The following is a 19443-nucleotide window of genomic DNA, read 5'->3' as shown; positions in this document are numbered from 1 at the left end:
AGGGAATCACCAGGGCAGGGCAAACAATGTTAGCTAGGTTAATGGAGCCTGCTTGCACAGGCTAGATTGGGGGGGATGTCAACAAAGGAACAGTGGCTTCTGCTGGCACTTCTGTCTGGGAGAAAGCTGCCCCTCGAGCCCTCACTCTGAAGCCAGACAATTCAGTTCCTCCCCATATGTCTCTGGTGCCTTTTGAGCTCCTGCCCTAACGCTGGAGCTCAGAGCAAGTGAGTTTGTCAGCAAGTAAGTCCATGTATGGGTCCGTTAAGAGGAGTACCAGGAACTCCAGCAACCCTCCATCTCACTCAGCCACAATCTCTGCTGGTTTTCACAGCTAGAAGTTATGAGAGGCTTTTATTCTCATCATTGGAACCCTGGACTGGGGAGCCTATTGTGGGATTGGAACCCCTCACTCCTTGAGGGTGGAGCCTCCATGGCCAAGATATCCCTCCCAATTTTTAACTGCCACACGTGAGTGTGGGCCCAGCCCTTTCCGTGTCTCCATATCTCCTACTAACCTCAACATGGTTTCTGTATATCCTTAGTTATAGGACTTCTGTTCTCAATGATGGGTTTTCTGTAGTTTAGTTATAATTATGATGTGGTCGTGGGAGGAGGTGAGCACAGCGTTTGTTTACTTATTCTGCCATCTTGACTGGAAGCCAGCAAGCAATTTCTCTTGAAGGAGATTGGAGTGGTATATTTCCATAGCCACTACAATCCTTATTTCCTTTAGTGTTTGCATGTTGTTCTGGTTATTCTTGCTGTGTAACAAACCATCCTAAAATCAGTAGCTTAAAACAAAATAGCCATTTTATTATGCTAATGAATTATTTGGGTCAGGAATTTAGAAAGGGCACATCATTGCCTCTGCTCCCTGATGATCTCAACAGGGAAGATGTGAAGGCTGGGGCTGGAATCATCTGAATCATGCATATGTCTGGGGTTCATACTGGCTGTCAGCTGGGACTTTTGCTGGGGCTGTTGACTGTAACACCTACATGTGGCTTTTCTATGGAGCTGCTTAGACTTCCTCACAACATAGTGGTTAGGTTTCAAAAGTGAGCATCCCAGGGCCGACCCGGTGGCTCAGGCGGTTAGAGCTCCGTGCTCCTAACTCCGAAGGCTGCCGGTTCGATTCCCACATGGGCCAGTGGGCTCTCAACCACAAGGCTGCCAGTTCAATTCCTCGAGTCCCGCAAGGGATGGTGGGCTCTGCCCCCTGCAACTAAGATTGAACACGGCACCTTGAGCTGAGCTGCCTCCCGGATGGCTCAGTTGTTGGTTGGAGCTGGCTCAACCACAAGGTTGCCAGTTCAATTCCTCGACTCCCGCAAGGGATGGTGGGCAGCGCCCCCTGCAACTAAAATTGAACACGGCACCTTGAGCTGAGCTGCCGCTGAGCTCCCGGATGGCTCAGTTGGTTGGGGCCTGTCCTCTCAACCACAAGGTTGCCGGTTCGACTCCCGCAAGGGATGGTGGGCTGTGCCCCCTGCAACTAGCAACGGCAACTGGACCTGGAGCTGAGCTGCGCCCTCCACAACTAAGACTGAAAGAACAACTTGAAGCTGAACAGAACCCTCCACAACTAAGACTGAAAGGACAACAATTTGACCATTGTTCCCCAATAAAAGTCCTGTTCCCCTTCCCCCAATAAAATCTTTAAAAAAAAAAAAAAAAAAAAAAAAGTGAGCATCCCAGACGATGGCAAGTGGAAGCTGCTAGTTTATAAGGCCTGAGCCTAGAAACTGGCATAACATCACTTTTGTATTGGTCAAGCTGTCTTAGAGCTCAGATTTAAGGGGAGGGGCACATACCATAATGTAAGGAGAGGAGCCATATTTAAAAACACCCAACATTCATGTAGCATGTTATCTAAATTTATCTAAATCAATTTAAGTCAATTTTTAATCTGTTAGGTTAAGAAGTTCCATAAGTTTATTTCTCCATAAAGTAATATTTTTTAAGAAGCATCAAGTTTTTTATGACTTTGTATTGAAGTATATTATACATATAGGAAAGAGCACATAGCAGAAGTGTACATCTCAGTGAACTTTTGCAAATTTAACACATCCATGTAATGAACACCCAGATCAAGAAAGAGAACATTACCAGCAACCCAGATGCCTTGCCCCACCTTCAGCTGCCTTCTGAGTCACCACCTCCTGCAATGGTAACCACTATCCTAGCTTCTAACAGCGTAGATTAGTTCTGTTTTCATATTTTATATAAAGCATTATGCAATATGCATTCTTTTATGCCTGGTTTCATTTACTCAGTATTACGTATATAAGATTCATCCATGTTGTTACATGTAGGTATGTTTCCTTCATTCTTTTTTTTTTTTTTTTTTTTAATTATATTGGGGAATAGTGTATTTCCCCAGGGCCCATCAGCTCCAATTAGTTGTCTTTCAATCTAGTGGAGGGCGCAGCTCACTATCCCATGGGAGAATTGAACCGGCAACCCTGTTCAGAGCTCGCATTCTAACCAACTGAGCCATCCAGCTGCCCCTATTTCCTTCATTCTTATTGCTGTATAGTATTCCACTGCAAGAATACACCTAAATTTATTTATTTGTTCTACTATCAGTAGGCATTTGGGTAGTTTATAGTTTGGAGCTCTTTGCAAATAGTACTGCCAAAACCATTCTTGTACACCTTCAGCTGAACATAAGTGTATATTTCTGTTGGGTGTAGATAACAAGGAGGGGAATTGTTGGATCATAGGGTATCCATGTGAAAAGCTTTCATAGATACTGCCAAACTGTTTCCCAAAGTAATTGTACCAATTTACATTCCCATCAATATGAATGTGAGCATTGGGATGCTGCACAAGCTTGTAATACTTGGTATCTTTTTTATTTTGGCCATTCTGGTAGACGCATAGGGGTTTTTTTTGTTTTGTTTTGTTTTTAACTTTTTATTTTGACAATAATTTTAGACTTACAGAAAAGTTGTAAGAACAGTACGAAGAGTTTATGTACATGCATCACCCAGATTTCCTGAATATTAATATTTTCTACATTGCTTAAAGTTCTTATATACCAAAAAGTCTGTATCATTTTATTTTCTACCCTTTGTGCACATTTCTTTTTTTAAAGATATGAATTAATTTTTATACATAATACGATTATTAATGATTCCCCTTAATGTCATCAAATATCCAGTACACAGATGTTCCCAGTTGTCTCATAAGTGGCTTTTTACAGTGGAGTTTGAGTCAGGATCCAAACAAGGTCCCACTGTTGTATTTGTATTTCCCAGTGTTGTAGTTGGTTGACAGAGTACATCTATTTTTATTAAACTGTCTCTCCAGACTGAATGATGAGTTCTCATCTTTTTAGCCTGACATGGCTACTTCCCATTTGATCTCAACTCAAACTAACCACATCTGTTTATTAGGTGTCTTCGGGCACATTTTGTTAATATTTTGACTATGTTTTCTGGTTGTCCTCAGCAGGAGGATTGGTTTGAATCACTTAGTCTACCATTATGAACCTATATTATTCAAACATGTGTACATATCAGTTGCCATTGAAATGAATAGAGAGAAAATATAAGTGAAGCTGAAAGGTGATACTGAAATTCATTATAGCCAAGAAATTGAGTGAAATATAGAGTCCTTCCATAAATTCACTAATCTCATTTGATCTTATCAGAGTTACAAAGAAAAGTAACAGACGAGCAGAAAAAGGTTATTTATCACTTTAAATTTGTATAGTAATTAAGAAAGAAAACAGAGTGTAAACTGTAAGTGCTGATTAAATGCCCAATTTGTTTCCCTTTTTCTAGAAAATAGAAGCACGAGTGTCTGCTGATGAAGACCTCAAACTTTCTGACCTTTTAAAATATTACTTAAGAGAATCTCAAGCTGCTAAGGTAACTGTTGTTCAAATAGACTGTTTTACAAAACGCCATCTCTTTAGCGGTTGTTAAACTTAAGGTTATTTAAGATGATTTATCTCTTGATTTTAAATTATATTTTGAAGTGAAATTTTTTTTCTCACTTTAGAAATTGTAGATCAGGGAACCCCCACATAAACGTTTTCTCAGTAAACTTCTGATACAATATAATATGGAACTTTTTTTGTTTTTTAATGAATTGGGTGTATTAATTCAAGTAAAATGCCTGCGAAAACAAAAGTAAAACCCCCAAATATCAATTGTATAGCTAAAGGATTCCTAATTTGATCTATATAAGTCCTCTGTTGAGGGTGAGAGAACTATAAAACAAGGATATTTTTTACTTTAAGGCAACTCAAATTTCCTTTTGGAAATCTGTCTATGTGCAAGACTAAAACTCTTACTAATCAAAAAAATGTTTAAAAATAACATCTTGAAAGCACTGAAAACTGGGTGGCTCGGATACTTCAAAATCTGTGTTAATTTATGGATTGAGACATTGTACAGAAAATTCCCATTTGATCAGTGGTGAACACCTAACCCTTTTAACTTTGAGGACTTGGATACTTGCAAATGTACCATCCATATCAAGTTATTTTAAATCGGATGGTATCTTATAAACTATTTACATTGGATAACCAGGATAAAATGAATTGTTCACTTTTGAAGATTTTAAATTCATTATTTTATTATAATATGTAGTTGTTAATAGATAACTTTTTAGAACAGGACATAACTAAAAGTAAATCTAATTTTTTTGGTAACCACAAGAATGAATTAAAATTTAATTATAAGAATAAAACTACAATGAGGTATCACTACACAACTTAATTAGAATGGCTAAAATGAAAAAATTCTGACAAAAATTACAGCAATTGGAACTTTCATAGTATTGGGACTGTGATACAGTACTTTGGGAAAGTGTTGCAGTTTCTTTAAAAATTAAACATAGGCTACCCTGTGTCCCAGTAATTCCAGTTTCAGGTATTTGAAAGCATATGTCCCCACAGATGTTCACAGCAGCTTTATTTGTAATAGCCAAAAACTGGCAACAACCCACATGTCCACCAAAAAGTGAGTAGATAAACAAATAGTGGTACAGGGCCGGCCCGGTGGCTCAGGCGGTTAGAGCTCCGTGCTCCTAACTCCGAAGGCTGCCGGTTCGATTCCCACATGGGCCAGTGGGCTCTCAACCACAAGGTTGCCAGTTCAATTCCTCGAGTCCCGCAAGGGATGGTGGGCTCTGCCCCCTGCAACTAAGATTGAACACGGCACCTTGAGCTGAGCTGCCTCCCGGATGGCTCAGTTGTTGGTTGGAGCGCGGGCTCTCAACCACACAGTTGCCAGTTCAATTCCTCGACTCCCGCAAGGAATGGTGGGCAGCGCCCCCTACAACTAAAAAATTGAACACGGCACCTTGAGCTGAGCTGCCGCTGAGCTCCCGGATGGCTCAGTTGGTTGGAGCCTGTCCTCTCAACCACAAGGTTGCCAGTTCAATTCCTCGACTCCCGCAAGGGATGGTGGGCTGTGCCCCCTGCAACTAGCAACAGCAACTGGACCTGGAGCTGAGCTGTGCCCTCCACAACTAAGACTGAAAGGACAACAATTTGACCATTGTTCCCCAATAAAGTCCTGTTCCCATTCCCTAGTAAAATCTTTAAAAAAAAAAAAAACAAATAGTGGTACAACCAGCTGTACAATGAAATGCTACTCAGCAATAAAAAGGAATTAACTACTCATACATGCAACAACATGGGTGAATCCCAAAATAATTTTGCTGAGTGAAAGATGCCAAACAGTAAAAACCGTAGTTTATACTAGAGTTCACTCTTAGTGTTGTACATTCTGTAGGTTTCAACAAATAATGTAATGACATGTATCCACCGTCATAAGTATCATAAAGTGTAGTTTCACTGCCCTAAAAATCCTGTGCTCCATTTATTCATCCTCCTTCCCTCCAACCCCTTTTGATTTTTTTTTATTATTATTATCTCCATAGTTTTGTCTTTTCCAGAATGTCATATAGTTCGGCTTTTTCAGATTGGCTTTTTTTCATTTAGTAATATGCATGTAAGTTTCCTCTATGTCTTTTCATGGCTTGATAACTCTCTTTAGCACGGAATAATATTCCCTTGTCTGGTTGTACTAAATTTATCCACTCACCTATTGAAGGACATCTTGGTGGTTTCCAAGTCTTGGCAATTATGAATAAAGCTGCTATACACATCCACGTGCAAGTTTTTGGGTGAACATAAGTTTTCAACTCCTTTGAGTAAATACAAAGGAGCTCAATTGCTGAATCATATGGAAAGAGTAAGTTTAGTTCTGCCAAACTGTCTCCCAAAGTGGCTGTATCATTTTGCATTCCCATCAGCAATGAATGAGAGTTCCTGTTGCTTCACATCCTCACAAATATTTGGTGTTATCGGTGTTGTGAATTTTGACCATTCTAACAGATGTGTAGTGGTATCTCTTTGTTTTAATTTGCATTTCCCTGATGACATATGATGTGAAGCATATTTTGACATGCTTATTTGCCCTCTATGTATCTTCTTTCATGAGATGTCTGTTAAAAAATTGGTCTTTATATAGTCAATAATATTGTAAAGATTTTATAGGGTGTCAGATGGGCACGTCCTATTAGGGAGACCACTTCATGGACAGTGTAGATGCTTGACCACTGCACTGTACACCTGAAGCCGAAGCTGAAGCTGAATAATATTGTATGTCAACTATAATTTAATACAGTCACGGGATATGGAGTCCAGCACAGGAAATAGAGTCAATGGAATTATAATAGATATATACGATGTCAGAGGGGCAATAGATTGGGGGAGGGGAGTTATCTCTTTGTGAGGAGTGAAATGTCTAACTATTGTTTTGTACACCTGAAGCTAATAATAAAAAAAAAAATTGGTCTTTAGCCCATTTTTTTAATTGGGTTGTTCATTTTCCTATTGTTGAGTCATAAGAGTTCTTTGTATATTTTGGATAGCAATCCTTTATCAGATATATCTTTTACAAATATTTTCTCTTGGTTTGTGGCTTGTCTTCTCATCCTCTGGAGAGTGTCTTGCATAGCAGGAAATTTTAATTTTAATGAAGTCCATCTTATCAATTATTTATTTCATAGATCATGCCTTTAGTGTTGTATCTAAAAAGTCATCACCAATCCCAAGGTCATCTGGATTTTCTCTTATGTTATCTTCTAGGTGTTTTATAGTTTTGCATTTTATATTTAGGCCTATAAACCATTTTAGGGTAATTTTTGTAAAAGGTGTAAGGTCTGTGTATAAATTCATCTCTTTGTACGTGAATGTCCAGTTTTCCCGGCACCATTTGTTGAAAAGACTTTTTTTTCCCATTGTATTGCCTTTGCTCCTTTATCATAGATCAGTTGACTGACTATATTTGTGTGAGTCTAGTTATAGGCTCTTTTCTGTTCTGTTGATCCAGTACCACACCATCTGGATTGCTACAGCTTTGTAGTAAGGCTTAAAGTAGTGTCAGTTCTCTGACCTTGTGATTCTTCTTTAATATTGTGTTGATTATTCTGTGTCTTTTGCCTCTCTGCATAAACTTTGGAATTAGTTTGTCAGTATCTACAAAACAACTTGCTGGGATTTTGATTGAGATTGTGTGGAATCTAAAGGTCAAGTTGAACTGATTTTTACAATATTGAGTATCCCTATCCATGATCATGAAATACCTATTTATTTAGTTCTTTGATTTCTTTTTTCAGAGTTTTGTGGTTTCCTCATACAGATTTTGTACATATTTTGTTAGATTAATACTTAAGTATTTCATTTTATGGGGTGCTAATATAGTATTGTGTTTTTAATTTCAAATTTCACTTGTTCATTGCTGGTATGTAAGAAAGCCGTTGACTTTTGTGTTTTAATGTTGTATCCTACAACCTTGTTACACTCATTTATTAGTTCCAGGAGGTTTTTTGTAGATTCTTTCAGATTTCTACATGAACAATCATATGTCATCTGTGAACAAAGATAGTTTTATTTCTTTCTTCCCAATCTGTATACTTCCTATTTCCTTTTCTTATTGCATTATCTAGGACTTCTAGTACTGTGTTGAGAAAGAGTGGTGAAATGGGACATCCTTGTGTTGTTCCTAATGTTAATGGGAAAGCTTCTAGTTTCTCATTATAATAATTGTGATGTTAGCTATAGCTTTTTTGTAGATGTTCTTTATCAAGTTGAGGAAGTTCCTTCTATTCCTAGTTTGCTGATACAGTCAATTAATTGTTGACAAACGTGTTAAGACAGGTTAGTGGGGAACAGAATAGACTTTTCAACAAATGGTGCTGGGACAACTGAAAAGTCACGTGAGAAAGAATACTATAATGTTGGACCCTTCTTACATCATATATAAAAATTTACTCAAAGTGGATTAGAGACTTAATTAAACGTAAGACCTAAAACTACGTGTAACTTTTTTCTCCCCTTCTTCCACCCCCGCCCTCCCTCCTTCAAGCCGCTGTTTCTCAGTCTAGTTGTGTAAACACAGCTCCCTGGCCCAGGCTGGTATTATGAGCCTTGCGCTCCCCTCTCTGAGGTAGTCGGTCGCCGTTCGTTGGTTGGCTGACCGCTCATGGCAGCTCTCGCCGGCTGCCAGATGCTCACGCTGGCTGCCAGCCAGCACCGGCCACTCATGACAGCACTCTGTAGCCCAGTCCGACCTCTGGCTGCTCACTGCAGCCCAGCTCCAGGGAGAGCCCTTGTTCACAGTCTTTGCTGTAGAGGCCGCAGCTCACTGGCCCATGTGGGAGTCAAACCGTCGGCCTGGGCGTTAGGAGCATGGCGCCTCACCCCACCCCTGAACCACCAGGCCGGCCAGTTGTATAACATTTTTAGAAGAAAACATAAACAAATCTTTGTGACCTTCGATTAGGCATTGGTTTCTTAGATATGACACAAAACACAGCAAACAAAAAAATAAATAAATTAGACTATTAAAATTAAAAACTTTTGTGTGTCTGAAGACATTATCAAGAAAAGTGAGGGGCGACCAAATGACTCACTTGGTTAGAGCGTGCGCTCTCAACAACAAGGCTGCTGGTTGAATTCCCTCATGGGATGGTGGGCTGTGCCCCCTGCAACTAAGATTGAAAATGGCAACTGGACTTAGAGCTGAGCTGTGCCCTCCACAACTAGATTGAAGGACAACGACTGATGGGTCCTGGAAAAACACGGTTCCCCAAAATTCCCCAATAAAAATTTTTAAAAAGAAAAGTGAAAAAAACCCACACTAGGAGAAAATATTTATAAATCATGTAATTCCCTATAAGCTGGCATCCAAAATATATAAAGAACTCATAACTCCATAAAAAGACAAATAGCCCAATTTGAAAATGTGTAAAGGACTAAAATAAACGTATACACAAATCGCTAATGAATACATTTAAAAAAAGGTTCAACATTATTAGCCATCAGGGAAATGCAAATCCAAACCACAATGAGGGTTTTTTTCTTCACACCCACTAGGTAGTTTTAATCAGAAAGAAAGATAGCAAGTGTTGACAAGGATGTGGAGAAACGGGAGCACGCACACAGTGCAGCCAGCCACTTTGGAAAACAGTCTGGTGGTTTTCAGTAGTTTCAATGTAGAGTTACCAGGTGACCCAGTAATTCCACACCTAAGTAATGAGATACAAAAGAGAAATGAAAACATGTCCACACAAAAACTCTACACAGATGTTCATAACATTACTCAGACAAATAGTGGAAACAAACCAAATGTCTATCACTGATGATAAATCAATGTGGAATATTTGTACAATGAAATATTATTCAGAAGTAAAAAGGAGTGAAGTACTGATTGATTCATGCTGTCACAAGGATGAATTTGAAACTTTATGTTAAGTGGGAAAAGCCATACACAAGAGGCTACTTTTTATATGATTCCATATAATGAAATGTCCAGAGTAGGCAAATCTGTAGAGACAGAAAGCAAATTAATGGTGGGGGGAGGGAGAGGAATGGATGGAGAGTGACTGTTAATGGATATGGGGTTTCTTTTTGGGTGATGAAAATGTTCTAAAATTGATTGTAGTGATGGTTACACAACTCTGGGAGCATCCTAAAAACCATTGAATTGTATACATTGAATGAGTGAGCTATATGGTATGTGAATTATATCTCAGTAAAGCTGTTATTAAAAAAATTTAGAAGAGTAACTGGAATGTGGCGTTCACTGTATAAGTGTTAGCTCTGATGACGATGATTGGGGGGGGGGGGGGGGGTGGTGGTGGTGGTGGTGGTGGTGGATGGAGTGTAACTACCAGAAAAGAAACATGCAGCATATATTATTGTGAAGCATTCTGTTTTATAGGATCTCCTTTATCGAAGATCTAGGTCATTAGTGGATTATGAAAATGCTAATAAAGCATTGGATAAAGCAAGAGCAAAAAATAAAGATGTTCTGCAAGCTGAAACGTCCCAACAATTATGTTGTCAGAAATTTGAAAAAATATCTGAATCTGCAAAACAAGGTACTGTTATATTAACCTTTAATCATAAGGTATGCTTTATATTAGTATATATAAATTAAAGCTAATTCTAATTTCTTTTGTTCACAGAACTCATAGATTTTAAAACAAGAAGAGTTGCTGCATTCAGAAAAAATTTAGTGGAACTGGCAGAGTTAGAACTGAAGCATGCAAAGGTATTGTCATATTAAAGATTTAATAATTTAAGGAATTTATAACTTAGAATTGAATCATTTATGAAATTGATTCTAAGGGATACTGTAAGAACTATTTCTGAATTGGAATTATGTTATCCAAGATTATTTCACGCCTTAAAAATATTTAGTTTTAGTAGATAAATATCCTTATAGTGTTTACTTTGAAGTAAGCCCTTTCTTGTAGTTAACATAAAGATAAAGCTTGGCCCAAACCTTATGGTAATTTTTTAAATGGAGAATCTTAGGATTGAGAGGGATTTTGAAGGTCATCTAATTCAAACAAGAATAATATCTATAATGTCTCTGATGATCAGCTCTGCAAGACTGTAGTAACTAATATGGAAACCAGTATCATTTTTTGATTAGTTGTTTAAAAAAATACATCTTTCTTAATATAAATATTGCTTAAACATTTATTTAATATTGCTATCTTCAGAGGGACTAAAAATTAAAAATGTATTCAAAATTCCCCAAACTATAAATAAATATTAAAGAAATCTAAATAAACTTTTAAATGTTATTTTTTTGATACACTTATAGCATTTACACTTCTGAAGTTATTAAAGCCTAAACACAAATCTGCTTCTTTGTAACTGACATATTGGTGAAAGTTTTGTCATGTAAAATACAAGAAAGATAAGTTTTCATTCCACTTTTACAGTTTACCCTTCAGATATTTGAATAGTTTGTATTATCCGTATATCTTCTGTCCTCCAGGCTAGACATCCTTGGGCTAAATATTTTTCATCCCATAACACCTCAACAAGGTTTTTATATTATTACCCTCTTGTTGTTGCTTTTTAAAATATTACTCCTGGAAATAAAAACATTTTTCTCTACATGGACGGATTATTGTACACATTTCTTCTTACAGCATGTTTTATATGTATAAGTGTTTTTTTTACTTTCATATTGCACTAGCTTTATTTGGCTTATAATCACACCTTTTTTTTTCCATTTTTGTAGTAAACAAAATTTACCATCTTAACCATTTTTAAATTTTATGGTTCAGTAGTGTTAGGTACATTCACATTGTGCTACAGATCTCTAGAATTTTTTTCATTTATTGAGCATATAATATTTGAAATGTAATTGCAGGTCACATTTATGTCTTAAATGTTAGCTTGCTACTTTTATCCCAATGTATCCCAATCTTTTGGAAACGTGGATTTGCTCATACAGTAAGTACTTCACTGTTATACTAGTTAATCCTCCCAAGTGATGGACATTTGTAATTTGTATGAACTTAACCTTTTATGTCTTCATCTAAATTTTTATTTAAAAGTTTGATCCAGGACCCAAGGAATCAACATTTGTTAATCTAATTGTAAAAGTACGTGGCACCAAAAAAGTCTCAATTATCAGTTCCTCCCTTTATTTCTGTACTAATTGGTATTAACTTATTTTCTGTGGTTGTAGTTATTTATATAGTTATGAATTCACCTATTTATATTATCATCAACCATTATTTCTCCATTTTATCTATTAAGGATATAAGAAGTGTCAAATTCTTCATTAAAATCAAGATATATTGTTGTCTGATTTCTTGGTCTGATAACCTTGTCAGAAGAAAATGCTTTGATAAGCTTGGCATGGTTTATATTTACTAAACCTTTGTTGGTTTCTAATGTTCATTGTTTTTGTTCTTTTTAAAGAGGTTATAAACTAGGATTTTGTTACAGATGGAGGAGGGGTTGGCAAACTGCAGCCTGTGAGCCAGGAGTGGCATTTATGTTTTTAAATGGTTATTTTTAAAAAGCAAAAGAATATTTCATGGCATGTGATAATTCTATGAAATTCAAATTTAATCTGTAAATAAAATTCTATTGGAATATAGCCAAGCTCATTCATTCATGCTTTGTCTATGATTGCTTTCACAGAACTACAGCAAAGTTGAATAGCTGAAACAGAGACCGAATGTCTCTCAAAGTCTAAAATGTTTACTATTTAGCCCTTTACTGAGTTTGCTGACCCCTACTACAGACTGATGTCAGCCTCTGATTTCCAGATTTTATATTTTTTCAAATCCTTTCTGAAATGTGTTCTCTGTGTTGAACTTTCTGATAGCTCTTCTAGTCCAATGGCTCTTAACTGGAGGCAATTTTGCTTCCCAGGCTACATTTAGCAGTTTCTGGAGACATTTGTGTTTGGCACATAGTGGGTAGAGGCCCGGGATGCTGCTAAACATCCTACGATACACAGGACATCCCCCACAAGGCAGGGATTATACGGCCCAAAATGTTCGGATTGCCAAGGCTGAGAAACCCTGCTCTGTTGTCTAAGATCTCTTAATGATTTTATAAATCTGAACAGAGGCCCATTTTGGTCCCACAATCCACATAAATTGTTCCATAAATACTAGATATTAGTTAAATTTACAACAAGATGGTTTGAAAGTACTTTGAATTTCACTTATTATAACTGGGATACATGTTGCCACATAGTTGAAATCTGGTTATACAGAAAACTAAGTAGTTTAATCACTTTTGTGTCCTTGCAAATGGTTTCAGATTCTTTATTAATGAAGTATGATAAGGACAGTAAAAAAAAAAAAAAGTGATGATGTTGATGATGAGGGTTTGAAATGAGTCCTCATATGCCCTGTTGGAAAGTTGTGGGTTAGAGCACACCCTTTGGGAGGGCAGTTTGGCGGGGTGTCTGCAGGGTGTGCATCTTTTTGACTCAGCAGTCCCACTTGAGAAATAATACCTTTAAGAAGATGATTTTACAAATATAGACAGGCTCAAAGTTATTTGTTACTATCCTATTGTTATACTGGCAAAAAATTGACATTAACCTGAACAGCTAAAATTTTTAAATGTTTATTTTCACTTAATTTCAGACTTTCAGAAAGTTTTAAGAAAAGTACAAAGAATTCCTGGATACTCTTCACCCAGATTCTCTAAATGTGCATATTACCACATTTGCTTTGTCCTCCCCTTCCTGCCCTCCCCACCTTTATACACATACCCACACATATCTGTACACACTTATTATTGTCTTATGCCATTTGAGTAAGTTGCCTCTTCACTCTTAAACACTTCAGTGTGAGTTTCCTAAAACCAAGTAATTCTCCTAAATCCTCATTATAATAATAAAGATCAGGAATTTATACTGATACAAAGTTTATCTAATCCACAGGCCTTTATTCACATTCCACCAGTTGTCTCAATGTCCTTAATGTCAAAAGGATGATGTGTTGCATTCAGTGCATGCATATTTATTTATTTATTTATTTATTTATTTATTTATTAAGATTTTATTGGGGAAGGGGAACAGGACTTTATTGGGGAACAGTGTGTGTACTTCCAGGCCTTTTTTCCAAGTCAAGTTGTCCTTTCAATCTTAGTTGTGGAGGGCGCAGCTCAGCTCCAGGTCCAGTTGCCATTTCTAGTTGCAGGGGGCGGAGCCCACCATCCCTTGCAGGACTTGAGGAATTGAACCGGCAACCTTCTGGTTGAGAGCCCACTGGCCCATGTGGGAATCGAACCGGCAGCCTTCGGAGTTAGGAGCATGGAGCTCTAACCGCCTGAGCCACCAGGCCAGCCCCCACATATCTTTTTAAACTTCTTTAATCTGGAGAAGTTCCTGAGTCTTTGTATTACATAACATCGGGCACTGTTAAAAGCACAGGCCTACAGAATGTCCCTCAATTTGAGTTTGTCTAATGATTGGGTTTATATTAGGTACTTTTGGCAAAAGTGCCACAGAGCTGATGCTCAGATTTTCTCACCACATCCTGTCAGCAGGCACATGCTTACTGGCAATGTATAACTTTGATCATTTGGTTAAAGTGATGTCTACAGGTTTCTCAATGGCAAAGTTACTTTTTTTTTTTCAGGACTTTATTGGAGAATAGTGTGTACTTCCAGGACTTTTTTCCAAGTCAAGTTATTGTCCTTTCAATCTTAGTTGTGGCGGGCGCAGCTCAGCTCCAAGTCCAGTTGCCATTGCTAGTTGCAGGGGGGCGCAGCCCACCATCCCTTGCGGGAGTCGAACCGGCAACCTTGTGGTTGAGAGGACGCACTCCAACCAACCGAGCCATCCTGGAGCTCAGTGGCAGCTCAGCTCAAGGTGCCGTGTTCAATCTTAGTTGCAGGGGGTGCTGCCCACCATCCCTTGTGGGACACGAGGAATTGAACTGGCAACCTTGTGGTTGAGAGCCCCACTGGCCCATGTGGGAATCGAACCGGCAACCGTCGGAGCTAAGAGCATAGAGCTCCAACCACCCGAGTCACCTGGCCGGCCCCAAAGTTACTATTTTATACTGACACAATGTTTATCTAATCCACAGGCCTTTATTCACATTCCACCAGTTGTCTCAATAATGTCCTTAATGTCAAAAGGATAATGTGTTGCATTCAGTGCACATATTTTACACTGTGGAATTAAGAAGTATTCTGCAGGGATTCTTAAATATCCCATCCCTCAACTGGCACTATCAAATAGAACTTTGTGCAATGATGGAATTATTCTATAATCACCACTATCCAGTATGGTAACTACTAGCCTCATGTGGCTGTCGAACATGTGAAATGTGGGTAGTGCAACTGAGGAACTGAGTTTTTATTTTCTTTCAATTAAAGTAAGTTTAAACTGTAGATAGCTGTATGTAGCTAATGGCTACAGTATTGGCATTTTAACCTCACACTGCTTTTTAGCTTCTATTCATGAATTTTGTCTGAATCAGTATTATGATGGTTGCCAAATGGTCATTTTCTAATTCCATCATTCTTTATACATTACAGTTGACTTTCTACTCGTAAGGAAGAGGTTTTCCTTCACCCCCATTTATATATTAATGTAATCTAAATATACTTAAATTTGTCTTTATACATGTCTAAATGTAGATGCCAGTTCATGTCTTTTACAAATGGGTGCTTAGGTATGAATTTTATAGAATACTTGTGTATGTAATCTTACTATTTTTATAAAAATTGCTATAAATCTATGCTGATGAATATTTTAATGGCTAAAGGAAAGTGATAACCTATCTTATAGTCAGAAAATGTTCAGTAGTTTAACTTGGACACAGAGGACATATTTTATCCCTCATTAGAACATGCCAAATAATTTAAAATATTAATATTGTTTAGATGGAAATTTACTGAAGAATCTAGTGTGTGGAAAATAATTGTACATGAAACATTATATCATTTTATGTCTATAAACCTTTATTTGTATGTAATAAATAGCTGTTTCTAAAATTGTTCTTTTTTAACAAGTTTGAAGTTATATGATTTCTAATAGTGTATATTTTCAGTAAGACTCTTCCAAGCTATTTGAACTTCATAATTTATTTTCCCTTCCTTTTTAGGGTAACCTACAGTTGCTGCAGAACTGCCTGGCAGTGTTAAATGGAGACACATAAGCCACACTCCACTTTCTGATTAAAAAGGGCTGCCTTCCTTCAGATTGTATTTTTGTTTTCTTAATGATGTTAGGCATTTACTGCTCACTGAAAACAAGAGAAACAGCTGACAAAGTGCATCTACTCTCCTTTCTTTTGAGAAACAATGGAGCGGTGCCGTCCACAGGTGTGCCAGTCTGGTGAAGGCCGCACCCCTGCACCTGCGTGCTCCCAGGGCAGTTGTCACTCCTCGTGCGCTCCTCCTCAAAAGCCCAAAGTTCAGTCTTTTTTAAAGTAGCCTCTATAACTTTATTTTATGAATAGTATTCCTTATGGCTGCCAATCTTATTTACCTTTAAGTAATTTCTGAAGTTTAACCCTTTCAAAAATATATTCTTCAAACAAGATAAAGATTGCCATTACCTTTTTGAATTTTGTTTTTAAAAAGACATTGTATACCACATTAGCTCATTCATGTATCCTGGTAAAGCATATTAATCAGACTTATTTTTAATTAATGAATATTTCTTAGAAGTTTTGGGACAGACTTTATGTAATCTTTCTAAGTATGATTTCTGAAAAAAAGCAAATGCATTAGTATGTTTGCCTTAAACTTGTAGACTAAACCAACTATTGTCAAATAAACAGTGATAACAGTGATGGTTTTTAATTCTGTGGTCATTGTATCACTCTAAAACCTGGAGTAGCCATAATAAATCTACTCCTATATAATGCTAGACAGAGCAGGTCTTAATTTTTCTTCCTTTAAAGTAGCATAGTGAATCAAGTTCACCAATCCCTTTACAAAAGAATGAACTGCTTCTCTGCTTTTAGCACTTCATAGAAAATGGAATTGGACAGAGGCAGGTTAGGAACAACTATTTCTAAAATGCAGGAGCTAAGAATATGGTCTGTTACGGTTTCCTGGATTCATCCCTAGCTCAGCCAATTAACCATGTGACATGACATTGAGCTACTTGGTATGTAGAGAGAAAGAGCGCTGCTACAGAGAACAATAGCACTTGACATGGGGAAGATACTGCAATATAAAGGGTCCAAAAGGATACTAATTATCAGTAGTTATATTACAAATATTGCCTTTCTAATGTGAATGAACATTATGTAATACCTAGTTTAAAATTAGATTGAGTGGTTGGATTTTTCTACTGTCTTTCTCTAATTTTTATCCTGTTTGGAAACCACAGGCATTTGGGTTGGTCACCCCTCAGATGGGTTCTTAGTTTGCGTCTTCCCAAACCCTCCTGAAGAAGGCTTGGCCTGCCAGACTAGTCACTGGTGATTCCAGCCTTCCTCTGCAGCATGTTCTCTTGCCTCACTGCTGTGCTGGTTAATGTTTCTCTCTAATGTTTCCCGATGCCCTTTGAACTGTTGATTTTTCTGTTGGCTGAGAGATCTGTGTGTTTTGTCCTTCATGTCACCTTCACTGGTCAAAATGGACCCATGTGATGCTCATCAGTGGGTGAACATGGGACGGAGAGCCCTAGCTTCTGGATTTGGTGCACTTCCTTCACCCGGTGCCCTTGGCCTCAGGCAGGTTCACTTGACCTCTTTCTGCCTCAGTTTCTCTGCTATAAATGACATGTTGACCTACCTCACAGGGGTGTTGTGAGGATTAATAAATGTTGGTACAGTGCTTTGGAAATGTGAAGATGCTGTGTAAATGCTAAGAAATATAAGTACAGGGCAAAAAGATAATGGTCCACATACCCATCAGCTAGTCTGTCTGTACCAAGGTGGCCTTTGGGGGTAGGGCATGGAGTGCACGATACATCCTTAGGCCCCCTACATTTTAGAGCACTTGGGGTGGGGGCAGTGTGTAGGCAGGGCAGTGGGTTGCTTAATGTATAAAGGAGATGACTACCACACCACGCAAGGATTTTCTCACTAACAAATCGTACAAATTAGGTATAGAATGTATGTTACTCCCTCAACTTAGGATAGATTCTACTTTGCACCTCCAGAACAATTGAAACATTCCATAGCTCATTGCTTGTCCCTTAAAAAAAGAGAGGCCTGGATTTCACTGTTCATTGAGTTGTGGCATTCAATTAAACATTTACTGAACATCTTTCCTGGGGAACAAAAGATGAAACAGGAAGATGCCAAGTGGGAGAGACCAAGCCCTATACGGACAGTCTAGGTTTCTATCAAGTGATAATGCTTTGTGCTCTTGGAGGAACAGAGCAGGCCAGGGAGTGGGAACGGCCAGGGGAGCCAACAACGGCGTGGGGAACCAGGGGAGCGAGACGAATGGGGTTTATGCGAGGAGAGGAGGATGGCAAGAGAGGAAATCGCAAACGAGAGTGAGCGGTCAGGCGTGTAGACCATTGAGGCTGAAAGACGGGTACCTAGTTTGGAAAAGCTTATACGATATTCTTAATGTTTCGTAATAGTAAAAGTATGGAAGTTGAGCTCAAACTGATCTTTCTGAAGCGAGGCACTATGCAGAAAAGAAAATGGAGAAAAACGGGAGAGGGGGCAAGGGCGGTTGGTTTAAAAGGAAAAGCTGTGTGGGAGGACAGCGAGCGACTCAAGGCCTTAAAACCAGGGCGTGAAATGCTATTTGAATCTTCACCGTACGCCGTCTCTGGGTAAAGAGACGGGAACGTGTCCACTTTCACCCACGCCCCCGTCCTCTTTCTCTGTTGACATGCGATGTAAAAACTAGGGGGAGAGAGAGAGCTCTACATTAAGCAGGCTGTAAGCTTGGTTAGAAGTAACTACAGCAACGACCTGCTTGGATGGACAAGACGTCTTTCGCCCCTGCTCGTTCCCACCCTACCAAGTTCAACCGACCAGCCTTTTGCTTCGGGGTTCGCTGTGGTTTTCTGCGGGTGAAAAAGCCGAGCTGGGAATAGAAAAGAACAAAGAAAGCCAAAACTTCAGTTGCCGTGACTGACAAGAATTAACGTCACGCGTCACGGTGAAATGAGTTCTCCGGCGAACAAGGGTCAGTTTCGGGAAGAGATTTCTCGACCTGCTTTCTTCTTAGAGAACTTTCAACACAAAATCTGGTAGCAAGTATGAGATCGCGGGCTTAAACCCAATGAGGCGCTCAGAAAACTTCAACCAGAAACAACTGGTAGAAAATGCACGAAATACAAGCGCAAATAAAACCACCGTAGGAAAAAAGTTTCGGGAGACGGCTGAACGCTGAACCCGTAACAAAACTTCTACTTTTAGTACCGGAAAATGCCAGGGGAGAGCGCGAACGCAGTCCCCCACTACCACAAATTATGCAGTCGAGTTTCCCACATTTGGGGAAATCGCAGGGGTCAGCACATCCGGAGTGCAATGGATAAGCCTCGCCCTGGGAAAACCACCTTCGTGATCATGGTATCTCCCCTGCCAGGTAAGTATGAGTTGCTCGGCCCGCAGCGGCCCCGACCCGCGAGCTCGCCTCGCCCTTCACGCACGGTCACTTCTCTCACGCGGCCTCCGCACCCTCGCTGCCTCGGGGCCCCT

The 19443-nt window shown here is 38.8% G+C and overlaps 1 protein-coding gene and 1 non-coding gene across 2 annotated transcripts in view; one reads left to right on the top strand and one right to left on the bottom strand.

Moving 5' to 3' along the window:
* Window positions 1-17620, top strand: part of SNX6 (sorting nexin 6) — a 52607-nt gene extending 34987 nt beyond the window's left edge. The window contains exons 11-14 of the mRNA XM_019750455.2: window positions 3795-3881; window positions 10254-10413; window positions 10501-10586; window positions 15925-17620. Coding sequence (XP_019606014.1) covers window positions 3795-3881; window positions 10254-10413; window positions 10501-10586; window positions 15925-15978 — 387 coding nt within the window. The 3' untranslated portion in view covers window positions 15979-17620. The remainder of the gene's footprint in view (window positions 1-3794; window positions 3882-10253; window positions 10414-10500; window positions 10587-15924) is intronic.
* Window positions 17621-19174: 1554 nt separating this feature from the next.
* Window positions 19175-19338, bottom strand: LOC141570899 (U1 spliceosomal RNA). Its single transcript, XR_012495342.1, has one exon. It is a non-coding gene; the product is annotated as a U1 spliceosomal RNA (small nuclear RNA).
* Window positions 19339-19443: the final 105 nt, after the last annotated feature.

Source organism: Rhinolophus sinicus, linkage group LG03 (genome assembly GCF_036562045.2).
Source record: "Rhinolophus sinicus isolate RSC01 linkage group LG03, ASM3656204v1, whole genome shotgun sequence".
NCBI lineage: Eukaryota > Metazoa > Chordata > Mammalia > Chiroptera > Rhinolophidae > Rhinolophus > Rhinolophus sinicus.
Note: the sequence above shows the minus strand (reverse complement) of the source record. Positions and strands in the feature narration are given on the sequence as shown.